Source organism: Trichinella spiralis, assembly GCF_000181795.1.
Source record: "Trichinella spiralis strain ISS 195 chromosome Unknown Scfld6, whole genome shotgun sequence".
Classification (NCBI taxonomy): domain Eukaryota; kingdom Metazoa; phylum Nematoda; class Enoplea; order Trichinellida; family Trichinellidae; genus Trichinella; species Trichinella spiralis.
In genome coordinates this window covers 5,369,306-5,386,114 of record NW_003526945.1, presented here as the reverse complement: position 1 = coordinate 5,386,114, position 16,809 = coordinate 5,369,306, and the positions used below count along the sequence as shown (strand labels likewise).

General features: G+C 31.5%; 5 protein-coding genes across 5 annotated transcripts; 2 read left to right on the top strand and 3 right to left on the bottom strand.

Moving 5' to 3' along the window:
• Window positions 1-97: 97 nt before the first annotated feature.
• Tsp_09614 (hypothetical protein) lies at window positions 98-805 on the bottom strand. Its single transcript, XM_003374200.1, has 2 exons — window positions 189-805; window positions 98-104 (listed from the first exon to the last, which is right to left on the bottom strand). The coding sequence occupies exons 1-2, from the start codon at window positions 803-805 to the stop codon at window positions 98-100; spliced, it is 624 nt and encodes a 207-aa protein (XP_003374248.1).
• A 2,469-nt stretch (window positions 806-3,274) lies between these two features.
• Window positions 3,275-3,959, bottom strand: Tsp_09615 (hypothetical protein). Its single transcript, XM_003374199.1, has 2 exons — window positions 3,905-3,959; window positions 3,275-3,561 (listed from the first exon to the last, which is right to left on the bottom strand). Exons 1-2 carry the CDS (start codon window positions 3,957-3,959, stop codon window positions 3,275-3,277), a joined length of 342 nt encoding a protein of 113 aa, XP_003374247.1.
• A 4,065-nt stretch (window positions 3,960-8,024) lies between these two features.
• Tsp_09616 (hypothetical protein) lies at window positions 8,025-8,709 on the bottom strand. The gene is made up of 2 exons (XM_003374198.1): window positions 8,655-8,709; window positions 8,025-8,311 (listed from the first exon to the last, which is right to left on the bottom strand). The coding sequence occupies exons 1-2, from the start codon at window positions 8,707-8,709 to the stop codon at window positions 8,025-8,027; spliced, it is 342 nt and encodes a 113-aa protein (XP_003374246.1).
• Window positions 8,710-12,526: 3,817 nt separating this feature from the next.
• Window positions 12,527-13,678, top strand: Tsp_09617 (conserved hypothetical protein). The gene is made up of 3 exons (XM_003374197.1): window positions 12,527-12,571; window positions 13,159-13,267; window positions 13,581-13,678. The coding sequence occupies exons 1-3, from the start codon at window positions 12,527-12,529 to the stop codon at window positions 13,676-13,678; spliced, it is 252 nt and encodes an 83-aa protein (XP_003374245.1).
• Window positions 13,679-14,510: 832 nt separating this feature from the next.
• Window positions 14,511-15,141, top strand: Tsp_09618 (putative peptidoglycan-associated lipoprotein). Its single transcript, XM_003374196.1, has 2 exons — window positions 14,511-14,628; window positions 15,077-15,141. Exons 1-2 carry the CDS (start codon window positions 14,511-14,513, stop codon window positions 15,139-15,141), a joined length of 183 nt encoding a protein of 60 aa, XP_003374244.1.
• Window positions 15,142-16,809: the final 1,668 nt, after the last annotated feature.

Sequence of the window (16,809 nt, the reverse complement as noted above, 5' to 3'; positions counted from 1 at the left end):
GTGAAATGATGATTTTTGAAATTCAATACAAATTGATTCAATGATAAGGAAAATAGCGTTCCCATTGGTAAAATTAAGACTGCCATTACAGCAGTGATCAGTAACTGAAAAATTATAATTGAACATTAATATAAAATTTTAAATAATGTATTGGTAACTAACAATTCCATTGTAAAACATTCAATTACTGGAAGTAACGACGACGCATGTTGCTGGTTGGAACTTGGTTGTAGTTCTGCCTTGGCTGTGATGTATTTCCAACAAATCTGGAGTTGTTCTGCCGCATGCTTGGCGGTGCCAAGCGATTCATGAAAGTACCGTTGTGTACCGCCAGTTCCGCCAACTGCAGCTTTTTGATTGTGTCCTGCCCATCAAGTGGAATTTTTATCAATTCCGTAATTCGTTTTTTCGCTTCTCCGATTCTCCAATCGGCAACATTTTCATAATCCATTGTATAAATATGTATGCGTACCATCTCTGGACCTTCACGATACAAAACAACTTTACATCCAGTAGTCCTTTGAATAGATTTCACCGTACTACCACGAGGGCCGATTATTCTCAGATAGACGTCAAAGGGACATCCATTAGTCGGAATAAACACTATGAAGCGTTTTTCTATTATTTCTCCAGTTGGTGGTGGTGGAGTAGGGATGTCGGCAAACATTGGCAGCATGAATGCGTTTCTAATGTGGCGTTGCAAAATAGCCTTTTTCACCTCTTCGGACTCTTGACTTTGAAGTACTTCAAGCAAACGTTCATTTCGCTCGAACACTTCTTCGTACGAGTTTCGTTGGGAATTCATTTCTGGTCGTGGTCACAAGCTGCTGGGTGGTGACTTCAAACCGTTCAGTGCAATAAACTGATTTTAATATGACGTGTGACACTGTCATACTGTACTTTAAAATTTAGTTTTTAATGGTTCTTGAAAATCAGTTTTAAATTTTGAAGTACATTCATAAAAATCAAATAAATTATAAAAAATTGTTTTGCATATTTTGGTTTATGTTACGTGAATTAACTTTTATCCAGGCATATTTTATAAACTGTATTTTGTTTCAACATTTCAATTATGATTTTTGAATGGTTCAGAAATAATTTTTGTTTATTAAATCGCTCAAATTTGCTTGAATATATTTTTTTCTTATTGTGATTGTGACATTAAACTGAAGCGTAATACGATCGCAATTGCAGTGATGTACTACTGCATTTTACATTTGTGCACAAATTGAATTCTTGGATGGAAATTCTTGCCAAATTCCGTGTGCACTTAACCACGTTCGACTGTATCAGTAACTTCGAAATAAGAAATGACCATGTTGATATTTTCAATTTGAAAAATGATGCATACGTAATTTGTTTTTAATGTTGTATGAAATGCAAAATGATGTGCTATTAAGTTGAGTATCAAATAGAATAAATAATTTTAGATGTGTAAATCGTGACTTTTACACTGATGGATGAAAATGTTACGCAGAGTTTCATCGGCAACTGCCCAAATGTGGCGATTCGACTGTCTAATATAATTCATCACCTCTACACTACCTTATTGATTCCATGGAAGAGGCTTCATGCAAATTTTCATTTGTTTGTTCTTTGTACGCTTATTTAGCTTAAGTTTCTCTGATTGATATTAAACTTCTTACGGCGTGTTTGCAATGACTTTCTCGACAGTTCGAAGCGGAAAATTCCTGTATTAGCAGGTTTGGTATTTCCTTATTGTTGTATGTTTTTCTAATTAATTTTTCTGCATTTATAGAAAATGCTGTAGACCTGATGTATATGAACAAAGAGAAGATGTTGTTGGTTTAGTAAACGTGTTTGTTATATCTTGAATTTTAATTTGAATTTTTGATAATATTTTTTTCTATAGTTTTCATAAATGTGATCTGTAACTTATTGTCATGTTTATTAATCGGTGTAGTTTATTGTAATTATAGAATGTCTCACCCTAAGTAAAATATGTGATTTTAGTAAATTGTATAGCTTATCACGTTTGAACATACTATTAGCGTAGGAACGTTTAAACATCACAAACAATGTAATCAACAGTTATCAGAGAGTAATGCTACTAATGGAGATATTATTCTTTTACTATACATATAATTTCCTCTTTTTGAGATAAAATTTGTAATGCAAAACTATAATTCAGGTTCTCTTAAATTAAGGAAACATAAACATAGTACGACTGTAAGAAAGTAATTAACTTATGTGAGGCGCAATGGAATAACTGTAGAAAGCGGGTTTTTATATTTTATAAATGGAATTTGAATCTCATCAATGAATGCTAATGTATGCCGTGTTGGAAAGCAGTACGGTAAACGGAAGCTTTATTAGATAATATGGTTTTCAAATAGTCTAAAAATTTATTGAAAATTAATTAGAAAGTTTAAAATACAACGTTAATGCATTACTATGACTTTTCATTGCTAATTAATAAGTTCGATTGCACTGCTTAGAAAATGGCATTCTTTTTTCAGTTTAAGCGACTGTTGTAACTTTTCATATATGTTTGAAAAACATTGATTAGAATGCTTCAAACAATGGAATAGCAAAAATGAGATGTAATGTATTACATTAGAAACTAATAAGATGTTCTAATTCCGTAATTGTAACTAATCGTCAAATGTTTCGAAACTAATATAATATTGCGTAAGTACAAAGAAAAGATTCATTGCAAGAATTTTTTTGTTATTGTATCGAATGTATTGCGATTCTACTAATTTAGGTTTCTTGACGATCAATTGAATGGAATTCCTGAAATTATTACTGCTAAATGACCAAGTTGCCGGTTTGAGCATTTGAAATTTATAGAATAAAAAGACTGCAATGTTGCACGAAATAGCTTTCTAATGTGATAATTTTGGTTAATTCTTATCTTTGAATTGTAATAAATCAAAAATATTCAGTGAACAAAGATTTTTAATTTTGAAACTTTCTGTTACTTTAATGAAAATCAGGAACAATTCTTATTAAAATCGATTCCTTTTTTCGGGTGAAAACATTCATAATTTTGTTCATAACATTTATAATGAACTCTGTAAAATATTTGAATAACAATTAGAAACTATTTGCCATACACAATTAAGTGTTCTGTTTCAATTTTGCAATTATCAAATTTGAATTAAAAAATAGCTTCTACTTTAAATAATTTAACATTATGAGTGTTACTTTAAAGAAGTCAGTGCTGTCATTTAAACAAGTTTGAATGCCAAGTTGTTTAAACACTTTAAAGCATGAGTTACGTCTTGTATGCCGCGTTCTTTAGTTCTTATCAAAGTTCGAGCTTGATAGTTGCATTAAATTGCGATGTGGAAAGAAGGTACTTTCGCGCTTTTCGTGCTTTCCGCTTTGTGCGTGTTGGTCGCATTTGGGTATATGATTTACAGAGCAGTAAAGTTGGGGAAGAAGGAAAGAAAGAAGAAGATCCAGCAGACAAAGCAAAACGTGAATAAATTCTTTGACTTGCTACCACCACCGGGACAGACGGCGCCGTTGGACAGTGAAATCCTTCAACAAATGCTTGAGCAGTCATCATGAAAGCTGATTCGATCAGCAGCACTGTTTTTAATAATATTCGCTTTTATAAATAATTTCAATAGAAATGCTGTTCTTTGTTTTAATGTTAAAAATTCTTGAAAATAAAATTTACTATATTTTGTTTTGTTTTCAAATAGATTTAATGGAAATTTTCAAATTTGTAAGCACTGCTATATACATTTCTGCCTTGAAATCAACGGTTTTTGTGGTTACGGATTAAAAATGAAAATCCAGTTGTTGAAAAGGCAGGAAATCAGAAAAAATTGCTACACAGCTTAATCATTTTCTTGCTAGCGCTGCTTTGATGATTTATTTTTGAAATTCAGCTGCTGCTGACAATTCTCTTTTTTGCTTAAAATTCAACCTGACGAACACACACGTTTATCCAAACGTTCTTGAATTCGCATATGAATGTTCATTTGTCAAAATTCATAATTTTATTTCTCTTCAACGGAATTCAATATAAAAATTGAATTATTGTATTACGTTTTTAATTTAATTATCAACACTTCAGAAGTATTTGTTTGATAAAAATTTGCATAATTTCAAAATCATGGCACAACGAATGATGTTACGCTTTACTATCATTCTGTGAAAACTCTATTATTCAATCGACGTGCATAAACAGATGAACAGTTAAATCTTTCGGACTGCTTTTCGATAAGATGATTGAATTTGTGCTTAGGTAGTGTTGAAAATTTTCCGGCTTAATTTCTGATGGTCATTAACAAGTGTCTTTTGTCTGCTTTTTGGGAAAAGCATATTTCTTTTCTGTTAATATTTTATCGTGTTGAGTTTTTTGATAGTTGTCAAACATTCAGTAATTCAGCTTCAGGGATAGCAGAGGTTAGTAATTAGATAGATCAGCCCAATTATGTGATAGGCCGAAGAATGAGTCTTTCGCATTTTCCATATGCAGCAGATTGAAGCTGAATTCAAGCACCACTAGTGATGTGATTGACAAATTCTGAACAAGCAAAATGGTAATGTATTTTGTTTAAAATATTCTATTGTTTTCTCATCATGCATGTGGCACGTCTTACGGCACGGAAATTTACACGGCAGCACTCTAATTCTTGCATTAAATTAAAATTAATTGTTTTATTGTACATTTTCTGTGGAATGTATTCCTTTTTTGAAAAAGCCATTTTTGAATCTGAAGTACGAAGCATTAAAAAGTAATTTTTTATTTCTGAATAATTTTTTAGAAGGGTTTAGATTTTCATATTTAGGCAGTTTAAAGTGCACTTGGCTTGTATTATAACTAAATTGTAGATTTTCTTTCATCAGACTTTAAAATACGAAATGATAAATAATGCTAATGTTTTGATACTTTGCGTAAACATTGATAATTTATGACTATCTTTTCAGTGATTTTCAATTTTGCACGTTATATGACAGTTTTGAACTTTGAAGATACATGATTTGCTGATTATAATGGTTAATAGAAATATTTGATTGTTTCATCAACTTGAATTATGTTATCCGAAGGCAAATTGAAATGAAGTTTGTTTCTCTGACATCGAAATGTATTTGTGAGATCTCGCCATTTGTTTGCCTTTCTGCTAACATACACCAAAATTATGTCGGCCCAGTGGAGTGAACAATGGAAGTAGTACTTGTTCACCAATTAATTACATGGAAAACTCTATTTAAGTGCTATGCAATCGCTTTTGCGTCATTCGTAGAAATAATTTTTGGCTAACGGTATGCTGAGAGTGAATGGTGTTGCGTTTTCAATAGAAAGACGGTCGTAGGCCCATAAATTAGATATGATTTTTTGTTCATTTTATTATTATTTCTAGAAATTTTTTGTCGTGGTTTGGAATTGCATGTAAAGAAGGATAGATCTCAACCAACAGGAGACGCTAATTTAGTTAAGTGTCGCTTTTATTTACTTATTTCATCTTTATTGCTGTAGTGTAATTTCTGAAATTTCACATCTAAGATTTCAAGCGCTTTATCAGGAAAATTTTATAGACATGGAATAATCAAAGTATTCTATTATAAATGAGATATGTGTAAAATGTGTCAATGTTTACGATTAGCAGCAATTAAAATTTCAGTTTGTCCAGATATTCTTTGTCGAGATACGCTACGTGAAGTTTGTTCGTCTGACGTGATGTATATCAACATTTTTTGTTAACTTGATAACATTGACTACAAATGAATTTAACAATGTCGTCAGATAAAGTTATCTCAGTTAATTATTCATCGCGGGAAGGCAACAAAAACTTATGATCCTTTTTAATTAATGAACAATATTCAGTTATCCACCTGATTTCTTTTGAAAGTCTTTAATTTGAACAATTTTTTAGAGGGCAGTTTGTTGGCAGTTGCTTTTGATGTTCAGTTATTAGGGTAGTTTATTATGAATGAGATTTATTTGATATGTTTTGATATTTTACATTACTGGCAATTTTTAATATTTTTTGTAATACTGCCCAGATGAGTCAAGAAAAACAGTTGAGTGTTAGTGCAGGTAAACTAGGTCGAATAACATTGCTTTTGCGAATATGCAAATTGAATTTTCCAGCAGCGTTTTGTTGCCAGTAGCAATGTGCTTGTTTGTTTAACTAAAGTGACTAACAATATCCGGTCTCTCAGTTTATTATCGCAATACGAAACTACTACTGAAGTCCGCTTTTAACCCTTTGATGGATTCTGGAGTGAAACTTGATATTAATATTCGCTAATGTCACATTCTCTTTTTGTTTGCATTCAAAGTGTATGCATTATAAAAATTTACGTATTAAATTTTTTAATTTTTTAAATATAGTCGTTAAATTGAAGCACGTTTTTGAAATGTTAAGTTCCAGCATTGAACTTTTGATAGAGGTGATATTGATAAAAATTAAATTTATTAAATGTAGCATCAAAATAATTAAATTAACAAATCCTTTTCAATTAGTGCTTCATTGGAAAATACATTTGTTTGTTTTTTATAAATGTGATCATAATTAAGAGAAGAGAATTAGCATGCATCTGTAAAATTCTGATCATATGAAACAATGTGCTGAAATTTAATTTTGTATTACTAAATTTTTAATTTTGATGTTATTTTGCAAATATTTCTAGTTTTTGTTTTTTGTATTTCTATCCTTATTAATCAGATGCTAAAATCCAAGGCGATTCATGACATAATACATTCCAATAGGTAAACACGTTGAAATCCGTCAAAAGTATGCAATAGGGAAGATGTGAAAAATGAGAGCAACATCCCTAATAGACAGGATAGTTCTGAGTATTGTTTCGATAAATTGATTTTACATTAAAAGAGTTTTTATTTGCAATCATTTATGCTAATTTTGTATTCTGTGTCAAACTGTTAAATTATTCATATGTTCTGAATCTGCTGTTTACCTTTCCAAAATATTTTCAAATGTTATGTTTTTTATTATTATCCATAGAACTAATATCGCTACAATGTCACTTTTATATGTTATTTATGTTCATGTACATTTTTACAATAAATGCTAACCCTCTTAACTAGTCGTATTCGCAGATTTCTCAGCAAAGCCACGATTGCGTATTATTGAAAATTAATGTTTGTTCAAGTTGTACAAAATTGTTTGCAATTACGACGAAATTATAAAAGAGTTTCTAGCCATTTTCTTGAATACAAGTCGTTTGTTTAACTGAACTTCTAAGTGGATATCTCCAAACATTCATAAAAACACCAGTCTTGGGAGGATTTCTTTGGTGTAAATTGTTTATACATTTATTTTTTTACAGCATTTGGAATTTATTTCCACCGCTAAATGCTGAATCTATTGCTCCCTTTGAATGACAGAATACAATCATTGCCCAAATAATTGAATTCAAATTGCCACGTGTTTGCTGTGAGTGATAATGAAAATGAACATATCTTTATAGGATATAATATTTTTTTACATGAAACACGCAGTTTCTAACTATGACGCGCTGAATCAAGTATTGACGTATAAGTTATAGCTGCATTATTGGGAATTTCATTTTTTGAGATATTTGATGAAGTTGCCGGTTTGAGCATTTGAAATTTATGGAATAAAAAGACTGCAATGTTGCACGAAATAGCTTTCTAATGTGATAATTTTGGTTAATTCTTATCTTTGAATTGTAATAAATCAAAAATATTCAGTGAACAAAGATTTTTAATTTTGAAACTTTCTGTTACTTTAATGAAAATCAGGAACAGTTCTTATTAAAATCGATTCTTTTTTTCGGGTGAAAACATTCATAATTTTGTTCATAACATTGATAATGAACTCTGTAAAATATTTGAATAACAATTAGAAACTATTTGCCATACTCAATTAAGTGTTCAATTTCAATTTTGCAATTGTCAAATTTGAATTAAAAAATAGCTTCTACTCTAAATAATTTAACATTGTGAGGTTACTTTAAAGAAGTCAGTGCTGTCATTTAAACAAGTTTGAATGCCAAATTGTTTAAACACTTTAAAGCATGAGTTACGTCTTGTATGCCGCGTTCTTTAGTTCTTATCAAAGTTCGAGCTTGATAGTTGCATTAAATTGCGATGTGGAAGGAAGGTACTTTCGCGCTTTTCGTGCTTTCCGCTTTGTGCGTGTTGGTCGCATTTGGGTATATGATTTACAGAGCAGTAAAGTTGAGGAAGAAGGAAAGAAAGAAGAAGATCCAGCAGACAAAGCAAAACGTGAATAAATTCTTTGACTTGCTACCACCACCGGGACAGACGGCGCCGTTGGACAGTGAAATCCTTCAACAAATGCTTGAGCAGTCATCATGAAAGCTGATTCGATCAGCAGCACTGTTTTTAATAATATTCGCTTTTATAAATAATTTCAATAGAAATGCTGTTCTTTGTTTTAATGTCAAAAATTCTTGAAAATAAAATTTACTATATTTTGTTTTGTTTTCAAATAGATTTAATGGAAATTTTCAAATTTGTAAGCACTGCTATATACATTTCTGCCTTGAAATCAACGGTTTTTGTGGTTACGGATTAAAAATGAAAATCCAGTTGTTGAAAAGGCAGGAAATCAGAAAAAATTGCTACACAGCTTAATCATTTTCTTGCTAGCGCTGCTTTGATGATTTATTTTTGAAATTCAGCTGCTGCTGACAATTCTCTTTTTTGCTTAAAATTCAACCTGACGAACACACACGTTTATCCAAACGTTCTTGAATTCGCATATGAATGTTCATTTGTCAAAATTCATAATTTTATTTCTCTTCAACGGAATTCAATATAAAAATTGAATTATTGTATTACGTTTTTAATTTAATTATCAACACTTCAGAAGTATTTGTTTAATAAAAATTTACATAATTTCAAAATCATGGCACAACGAATGATGTTACGCTTTACTATCATTCTGTGAAAACTCTATTATTCAATCGACGTGCATAAACAGATGAACAGTTAAATGTTTTGGACTGCTTTTCGATAAGATGATTGAATTTGTGCTTAGGTAGTGTTGAAAATTTTCCGGCTTAATTTCTGATGGTCATTAACAAGTGTCTTTTGTCTGCTTTTTGGGAAAAGCATATTTCTTTTCTGCTAATATTTTATCGTGTTGAGCTATTTAATAGTTGTCAAACGTTCATTAATTCCGCTTCTAGGATAGCAGAGGTTAGTAATTAGATAGATCAGCCCAATTATGCGATAGGCAGAAGAATGACTCTTTCGCAATTTCCATATGCAGCTAATTGAAGCTGAATTCAAGCACCACTAGTGACGTATCAACAATTTTTATTAAAGTACATTCCTTTTTTCAGGTGACAACATGGATAGTTTTTTTGTTTCAATTAATGACACTATTCCATATGCACATTTTTTAACTTTTATTTTTTATTCTTTTTCATTTCGACTTCGTTAAAATCCTATTTTAAGTTTCAGGTTCTTTGATATATCTCAAGAAGTACGCAATCACGAACGGTCCGGATTCGTTTATAATACTTTGCGAATAATTGTCTACCGATATAAATCAATACATTTAATTTTTGGAAAAAATATTTTTTTCGAAAATTTCAAAATTTCATGGGGTATAGACTTGGCTGTTTTTGCGAAAATCGGCGAAAAATTTGTTTTCGAAATTTGGACTTTTTTTGATGATTATAGTTTCATATTAATAAAAGATAGTGTTTTGGAGAGTTTCTCCGTAAAGGACTGGTTTTCAAATTAGGTATTTATAGAAGGAACAAATGGAATTTTGCATCAAAATTGCATTCCTATCTGTTCATTATAGCCAATTCGCATTTGAGAAGAGCAATTAATCAAATTATAAATGAAAACAGTAGTGCCTGGAATAAATGTTCATAAATTTTGAATTATATGGAATCGATGATTTATTTTCGAGAAATTTGATAAAACTACTTGTCTCCTAGTTTAACATTTATGAAAGGAATAAATGCAACATTGCATAAAATTTGCATTCCCATCTCTTGATTGTGATGAATTCTGATTTCAAATGCGCAATTAATCAAAGAAAATACGTTTGAAAAATTTTACGTTTTAAGGATGCTGTAACCGATATACAAAAGTCAGGAACAAATTTTACTTGGATGAGATGATTTTTTTGCTCATGCATTTAGAAGTTTTGAAATAACTATTCACAATATGGCTTTCTTTGCATATTTATTTATTCTGCATATTTTATTTCTCTTGTTTTCCTTCACACTAATATTCCATTACTAATGTTCCATTACTTCGAACAATTTATTCTATTACAACTGTAAAGGCACATATGACGAATACGCTACAAGAATAGTTGGACGAAGATCCTTGTTGTTTTCTAATTTTTCCGATCATTTCATATCATTTTGAAAGGAAATCGTTTTATCGACCTTTTCGTAAATGTCTTTGGCTATTACAGCGTTTGCTGTTTTACAGCGAAAGGTTGAAAACTTTCTTTCTGTTGTTCAGATGATGTTCACATTGATAAATGATAGTGCTATTAATTGTTTATTTAGCAACTGACCATTAGTTTTGGAATAAATGGGCAGTAAACTTGGCGCCTTGTCTATCTTTATTTGCAGGAAAGCTGCCCATCTGCAACTTCCTCGAAACGGAACCAGGATGCATGATTTTCAGTATACGTGACATTTTTTACATTTGAGTAAAGTATCCATTCAAAATGCGTTGCGTGATGCAATATTTTTTTGTTTGAGTTATCTAATTTTCTTCCTTTTACGTTATATCCCTTTTCTTTCATTTCAATTTATGAAGAACAACAACTTTTCAAATCAGCAGCTGAAAATATATTGATCTACATTGTATAATATTACATCAGAGTTGAATAAAATCCCAATAACTTTTATAATTAGTAACTGTTTCGATTGTGATGATGTCATTACGCTATTAGGACTAATCATGCAGTGATTTCACCTAGCGCAATGTCATATTCAAATTTATTCCACTTGACCCTGAACAAATTTGAAGAATGTAATCCTGATCATTATTCAGTTTTTCAGTGTGTTGAGCAGCAGTCAGGAAGCGCGCAAAGCTCTTCTCCTCAATACCATCTTCAATTTCAAAGGAAGCGATCTTTCATTCCTTGGCTTCTGTTCTGTTCATATATGATTCACATCAAACAACCTGTTAATCACGAATGGAGTGCGAACAATATAGTGCAAGATGAATGTACTATGCAATCTATGAGAAAGTTACTGAATAATTGGTGAACCCTGCCACAGCCCAATCCATTATCCCACATTTTGTCCAACAGTTTATCCAAAATACCGGTACCAATTTTTCATGTGCAGTTTCATTCACCTCCTCTGCTTAGCTTCTTTCTTATGGTGAGTTACTGATACTTCTTCACTGTTGTAGTAATGGTTCTGCAATTTGCGGAGTTCTTTCTCCGATTTTAAGCATAACTGATGCTTCTTCTGTATTGTCAAACTTCAACTTTTTCACTTCATTAAATTTATTTTATCTTATCGTACCGTGCAATATTTAAGCAATGATTACCCAGCAGTTTCAGAATAAATGGCCTATAGCGTTGGCACATTTCTAGGTTTTGATATTTTTTTGAAAATTAACTATGATGGAGGATGTTGTGTAATTTAAACATTTTTCCACATTAAAACATGGTATTTTCTGAAACTGGATACTTTTGTGCAACATTTTCTATCTTGGAAATGCAGGCTTCTTTCCTTTCTGTACGATTGTAACTGTTTACAGACTTGTTGCCCCAGAATTGATCGCAGTGCCATTGAAGTGGTAAATTCTTTCACTTTTAATTACAATATTATTTTATTTGCAATAAACCTAAATAAATTCATTCCAGAATTGTTGTTAATATTCATTAATACTTGAGTGTCTAAAAGGTATGCATTCTAAGTTTCTCCTGCGTTGGGTAAACAATCAATTCGTGTTGTTGAATGCTCAGTATCGTCATTACTATTATTTTCAATCTTCATTAATACCTAACATGTGCATATATGAATGTAGATTTATTTTGTTGAATGCTTCAGTGCTCTTCTTGCTGGAGACGGACTTTTAATGCAGCTGTTCCCGGGAGGAATAAATTCTGAAAACACATCAAAGTAATTGAATAAATGAATTGTCTGAAATCTATCAAATGAATTATTACACTGAATTCATTTGAAACAATTTTAGCAATGCCTTGAAAACAGTCTTACACAAAATAATGGGCATTTGAGAAACGGTCAAGAATAATTCAGATCGTTCTTGCCTCGAGTTTTCCATTACTATTAGGCTATTACGCTGTTACTACACCACAGTCAATGTGATATGCTATTCATATTGTACACTTACTCTTGTACATCTCTTCAGAATGTGCTCTTTGTGGTTAGCAATTCATTATAGTAGTGTGATATGGCCATCAGTGAAGCAGTGTTTTCAATTTTACTCGCTTAAATCATCTATGATTCAAAAATAGCTTATGCTTCATATTTTATGATTGTACGACTTCAACAATAGCCCAGCTGAAAACTAGCAGATTTCTATTTTCTGTTACTGACATTCATTCTATGCTTGGATTGATAATTTCCAGTAATGAGAATGAAAAATGGAATTCCTTTTAGAGATCCTTTCGAGAATGTATGTAATAAAATTGCATTGTCTATTCCTTAACTAGATCTTCCTCTTTTCTTATAAAGCTATTTCCCGCCTAAATATTTGATAGTAATGTAAAATATTTTGCATGGCGTGCAGTCAGTATCAAGAATAATAATTTCAATTTTTTTCACAACTAATTGTAGATTTTAATATGCTAAATGAACTTGATGAAATGAATTTTCATACTATTTGCATTGTTCATCACCTTACATGTCTTTAAGCAAAAGAGCTTTCATTTTAGCAAACAAATTAATAAAAGATCACTTTTAATTTATGCTATTACGCTCTTACTCATCAAGAATTAGGTTGTTTTCCCAAACCGAACTTACTGTCATACAATATTGCAGAATGTCACGTTTGTGATCGGTTACTTTGTTGGTCGCCACAAGAAGAGGCGCAAATGTAATCACACTATTGCATATTGTCTATAATTAGCAGGTAAATGATATTTGACAATGTGTAAATATTCTATGCTTGTTTTACCCAATACGACTAATGACTTTGGGTTTTCCGCTATTATTACTAACATTGAAATATTCCTACCCCTATATTGCTTTTGTTTCTTATAGATGCTGCAGACAAACATGTACCACATCAATACAGCCATTACTGGAACCTGCATAAGACAGGCATTCACCATTTTGTACAGACTTAAATTTATTTGCATGTTAAAAGCAAGTAAGTGATACAATAATTATGTGATTATCTGTTATGTCAATTGCATGAATATTATCAGATAAATAAATATGCAATAGCCATGTTATAGAAAGTAATTGAAGCTGAATAAAAGTGCATGGTAATAATATTGAAATTCATACGATTTGTTTTTACAATTCTAATTCTTAATTATTTTTCCAGAGTAGGAATTGTTGGAAATGCATACATAGGTTTGACAGAGAAAGAAAGACAACATGTAAATAGAAGACATTGTTTTACCTGTATTACTATCATTTTGAATTTTGAAAATTTATACAAATACATAATATTCTAGGTCAAATATTAAGAGTGACTACTCCCATGCAAATAAATAATGGTATACCATTACACAACACATATAATGGTTTACGAAGTTCTTCAACACCGCAGTAATTAAGTGCCCTTATTTCTCGATTTTGATCAGTATGATTTAAGCCCATTAGAAAATTCGATGGTGACCTGGTAAAGATATATCGACGACCAAAGCGAGCTACTCAAGTGTGAAATTACACGCTAAAAAAATGGGAAAACGCGCATCTTTAACATTATCCAGCTAATTCGTTTGATGCTCTTGCATTGCGTCCAAATGATTATTACCCGATCGTGTCCTTACTCCTACAGATATTCGTCACTCACCCAATCGACTGAGCCAGCGCAGAACGAAGCTTTACTGCAGAGAAATATCTAAAAAGCTATTTCCGGACTACGATGACAGAAAAACGACTGAACAGACTTGCATCAATGTGTACATTCATTCTGAATTTCCATTGATATTGACCTGGTAACAGAAAAGTTAAGTTTCAAACGGAATCAAAACGTGCCGTTCATTTGAAATACAATTAAAATCATTAATTTGAAAGTTATTCTATTACGTGTTTGAGATTCCAATTTTGTTTATATGAAAAAACGGCACTGTTTTGTTCCTCGTTAGACTGTTATGTATAATTATACATGTACATGATAAATCTTTTTGTATACTACATCCGCCCCTCTTTATAAATTAAACGCCTCTGTATATTTTACATTAAATGAAGGAACATAATTTCTTTTTACAAAACTATAAATATGCACTTTCAGTTTCATTTCTACTCCATAATTAATTTTCTGCTGGTAAATGAGTAATTCGACCGCATTAGATTTCACAAGACAAGACATTCTATCTTGCGGCATCCTCAACAATAGTTAATACTACTGATAGTGCAATTTCCAGCACACTCAGATTCTTATGAGAGCCGGTTGCATAAGAATCAGGAAATCGAAGAAAGCAGTTAAGAGCAACATTTCCTGCATCAATTTCATAAAAAATCGACTGACTGAGGCTGAGGGAGGAGAAAGTAGGGGCGGTGGGTCAGTGACGGAGTTGGTAGCTGAAATGGAGATTCGAGAAGGGGAAGTTGGAAAAGGGGATTTTAGTGTCAGTGTAGGATTTATATAGAAAACAGACAGGCAAGCTGGATGAAGAAAACGCGTCATAGTGGCAGCCATTGCGATGTGGGGCACAAAAGTTTGCGTATGATAATGTGGGCAGAGTTTTTGGAAAAATAGGTCCAAAATAGGGAAGCCGTGGAAAAGAAATGCATTTGTGGCTGCCGCTGGAAAATTATATCTGTTAATCAGGTTCACCATTTTGTTGGGCTGACACGAGAATGTGAAGATTGTCAGAAAATCATCAGATGTCTCATTGTTCGCAAGCAAGCACAAAAGGCAAAAATCACAAACGGCATTAAAATATATCAGGAATTCAGGCATGAATCACAAAGCAATAAATTAAAAGTATATGAAAATCTGCAGGTATTAATCTAGCGGATGATAGCCGGCATGGCTGCACTACAGTTTCAATGTTGTCCATGAAATGAATACAAGTCTCATTTCATATGAATACCGTAATTCCAGCAGATTGTATTATCTTTCATGAGCACAGAATACAGAGCATAAAAAGGAAATGAAGCCGATAAAATGAGGAAAAGTAAAAGCAACTTTTAATATGAAGTTAAAGTGTACTTTTAAAGTAAAATCGCGGAAAAATAATTGATAATTCGAAATACAGTATATACATTATTCAAATTGCCAAATTAATGATAAGAAGGTTACTAAGTAATAAACAAATAAGAGAAATGCAAATGTTGTATCCATAGTTATTATTTTATTACAATGCTGTTCGATAAGCGGTGGCGGTGCGTAACCAAGGTACAAGTGCAAAATGCTACATTCAGGTGAAAATTTAATAATGAATCTTACTTTCTTGATGTTTTCCTCTGAATGCATGTATAATTAAGTATTTAGGCAATTTTCAATTTAAAGATGCGCAAAACTTGAAATACTTTTAAAGGAAAATTCTTAATTATATGTAGTTGAACGTTGAAGTTTTTGAACAAATCTTTATTTCAATTTGTTATTTCGCGTAATCGTCTAGATTTAACTAAAGAAGACGGTAAAATTTCCAATTTACACTTGCCTATAGCATTCAATTTCATTCTTTTCTTAGCAGGTAGAATATCATTAAGCGTATAGTGATATCTATTATGCAAGACAGAAAAATACCATTTTCATACAGAAATTGTTTTCAATTTAATTTCATTGTCACTTTATATTGTTTTCTAAATTTTGCAAAATGAAGACATTAGATAAATCAAAATTATCGTCTATTTAATTTTGCTTGTCATAGAGCGCAACCAGTGCGCTTAATCATTGTTTATTTTTTGTTGACATTATGTTCTAATTCATATTTGAGTAGCATATTCAACTTACATAACCTGGCGTTTACCGTTACGTGCGCAGTGTCTGTCTTTTATGCAAATTGGGCCATTTGAAAATTAACTTCATATTAGCAGAGCACCAGTTAAATTGACTTTGTTGACTAGCAGAAGCCTTGAACGATATTTGCTCAATCTATTTGTGCTTTAACTACTGAGTAAGGTGTGTTAATAGATATAGAAGAATCTTATCTTTTCAAACAAAGGCGTGGTGCAGTTTCAATTTGAATTTGCATTTTAATTTGTTTGCTTTTGAGCTTATGCGTGACCTGCATAATATTTGTTCAACGAAATGAAATACGTTTCATACTTGCTAATCAATAGAAATGAACTTTATGTAAATTTTCCTGTGGCTACTATTAGTTGCTCTAGAAACTCATTTCAAATGATTGTAGGCGAACGATGTGCGGCGAATGAACAGTGGCGTTTCAATGCGATGACAGACGAAGAAGAGCAATAAAAACGGCTTTGTTTTTTATTTATTATAACATTATTTCATTAAATTAATTCTTCTATATTTAGATACAGAATAATAGAAGATAAAAGAAGACATCTCGAAGACAAGGGTAAGTTTGGTAAGTATAATTCTTTGAGTTAGGCTAATTAGTTAAAGTTCACTGAGGAGTTCTTGAGTCTGTAATTTATATAAATTCGAGCTGTAAGTTATCGAGCATTTAATTCAGACGTTTGTTAATTAGAGTAATTTGGATGTAGATCATGAGTATTATTATAATTATTTGAGTGCTTTCCGCATTTGACGTTTTCATGTCC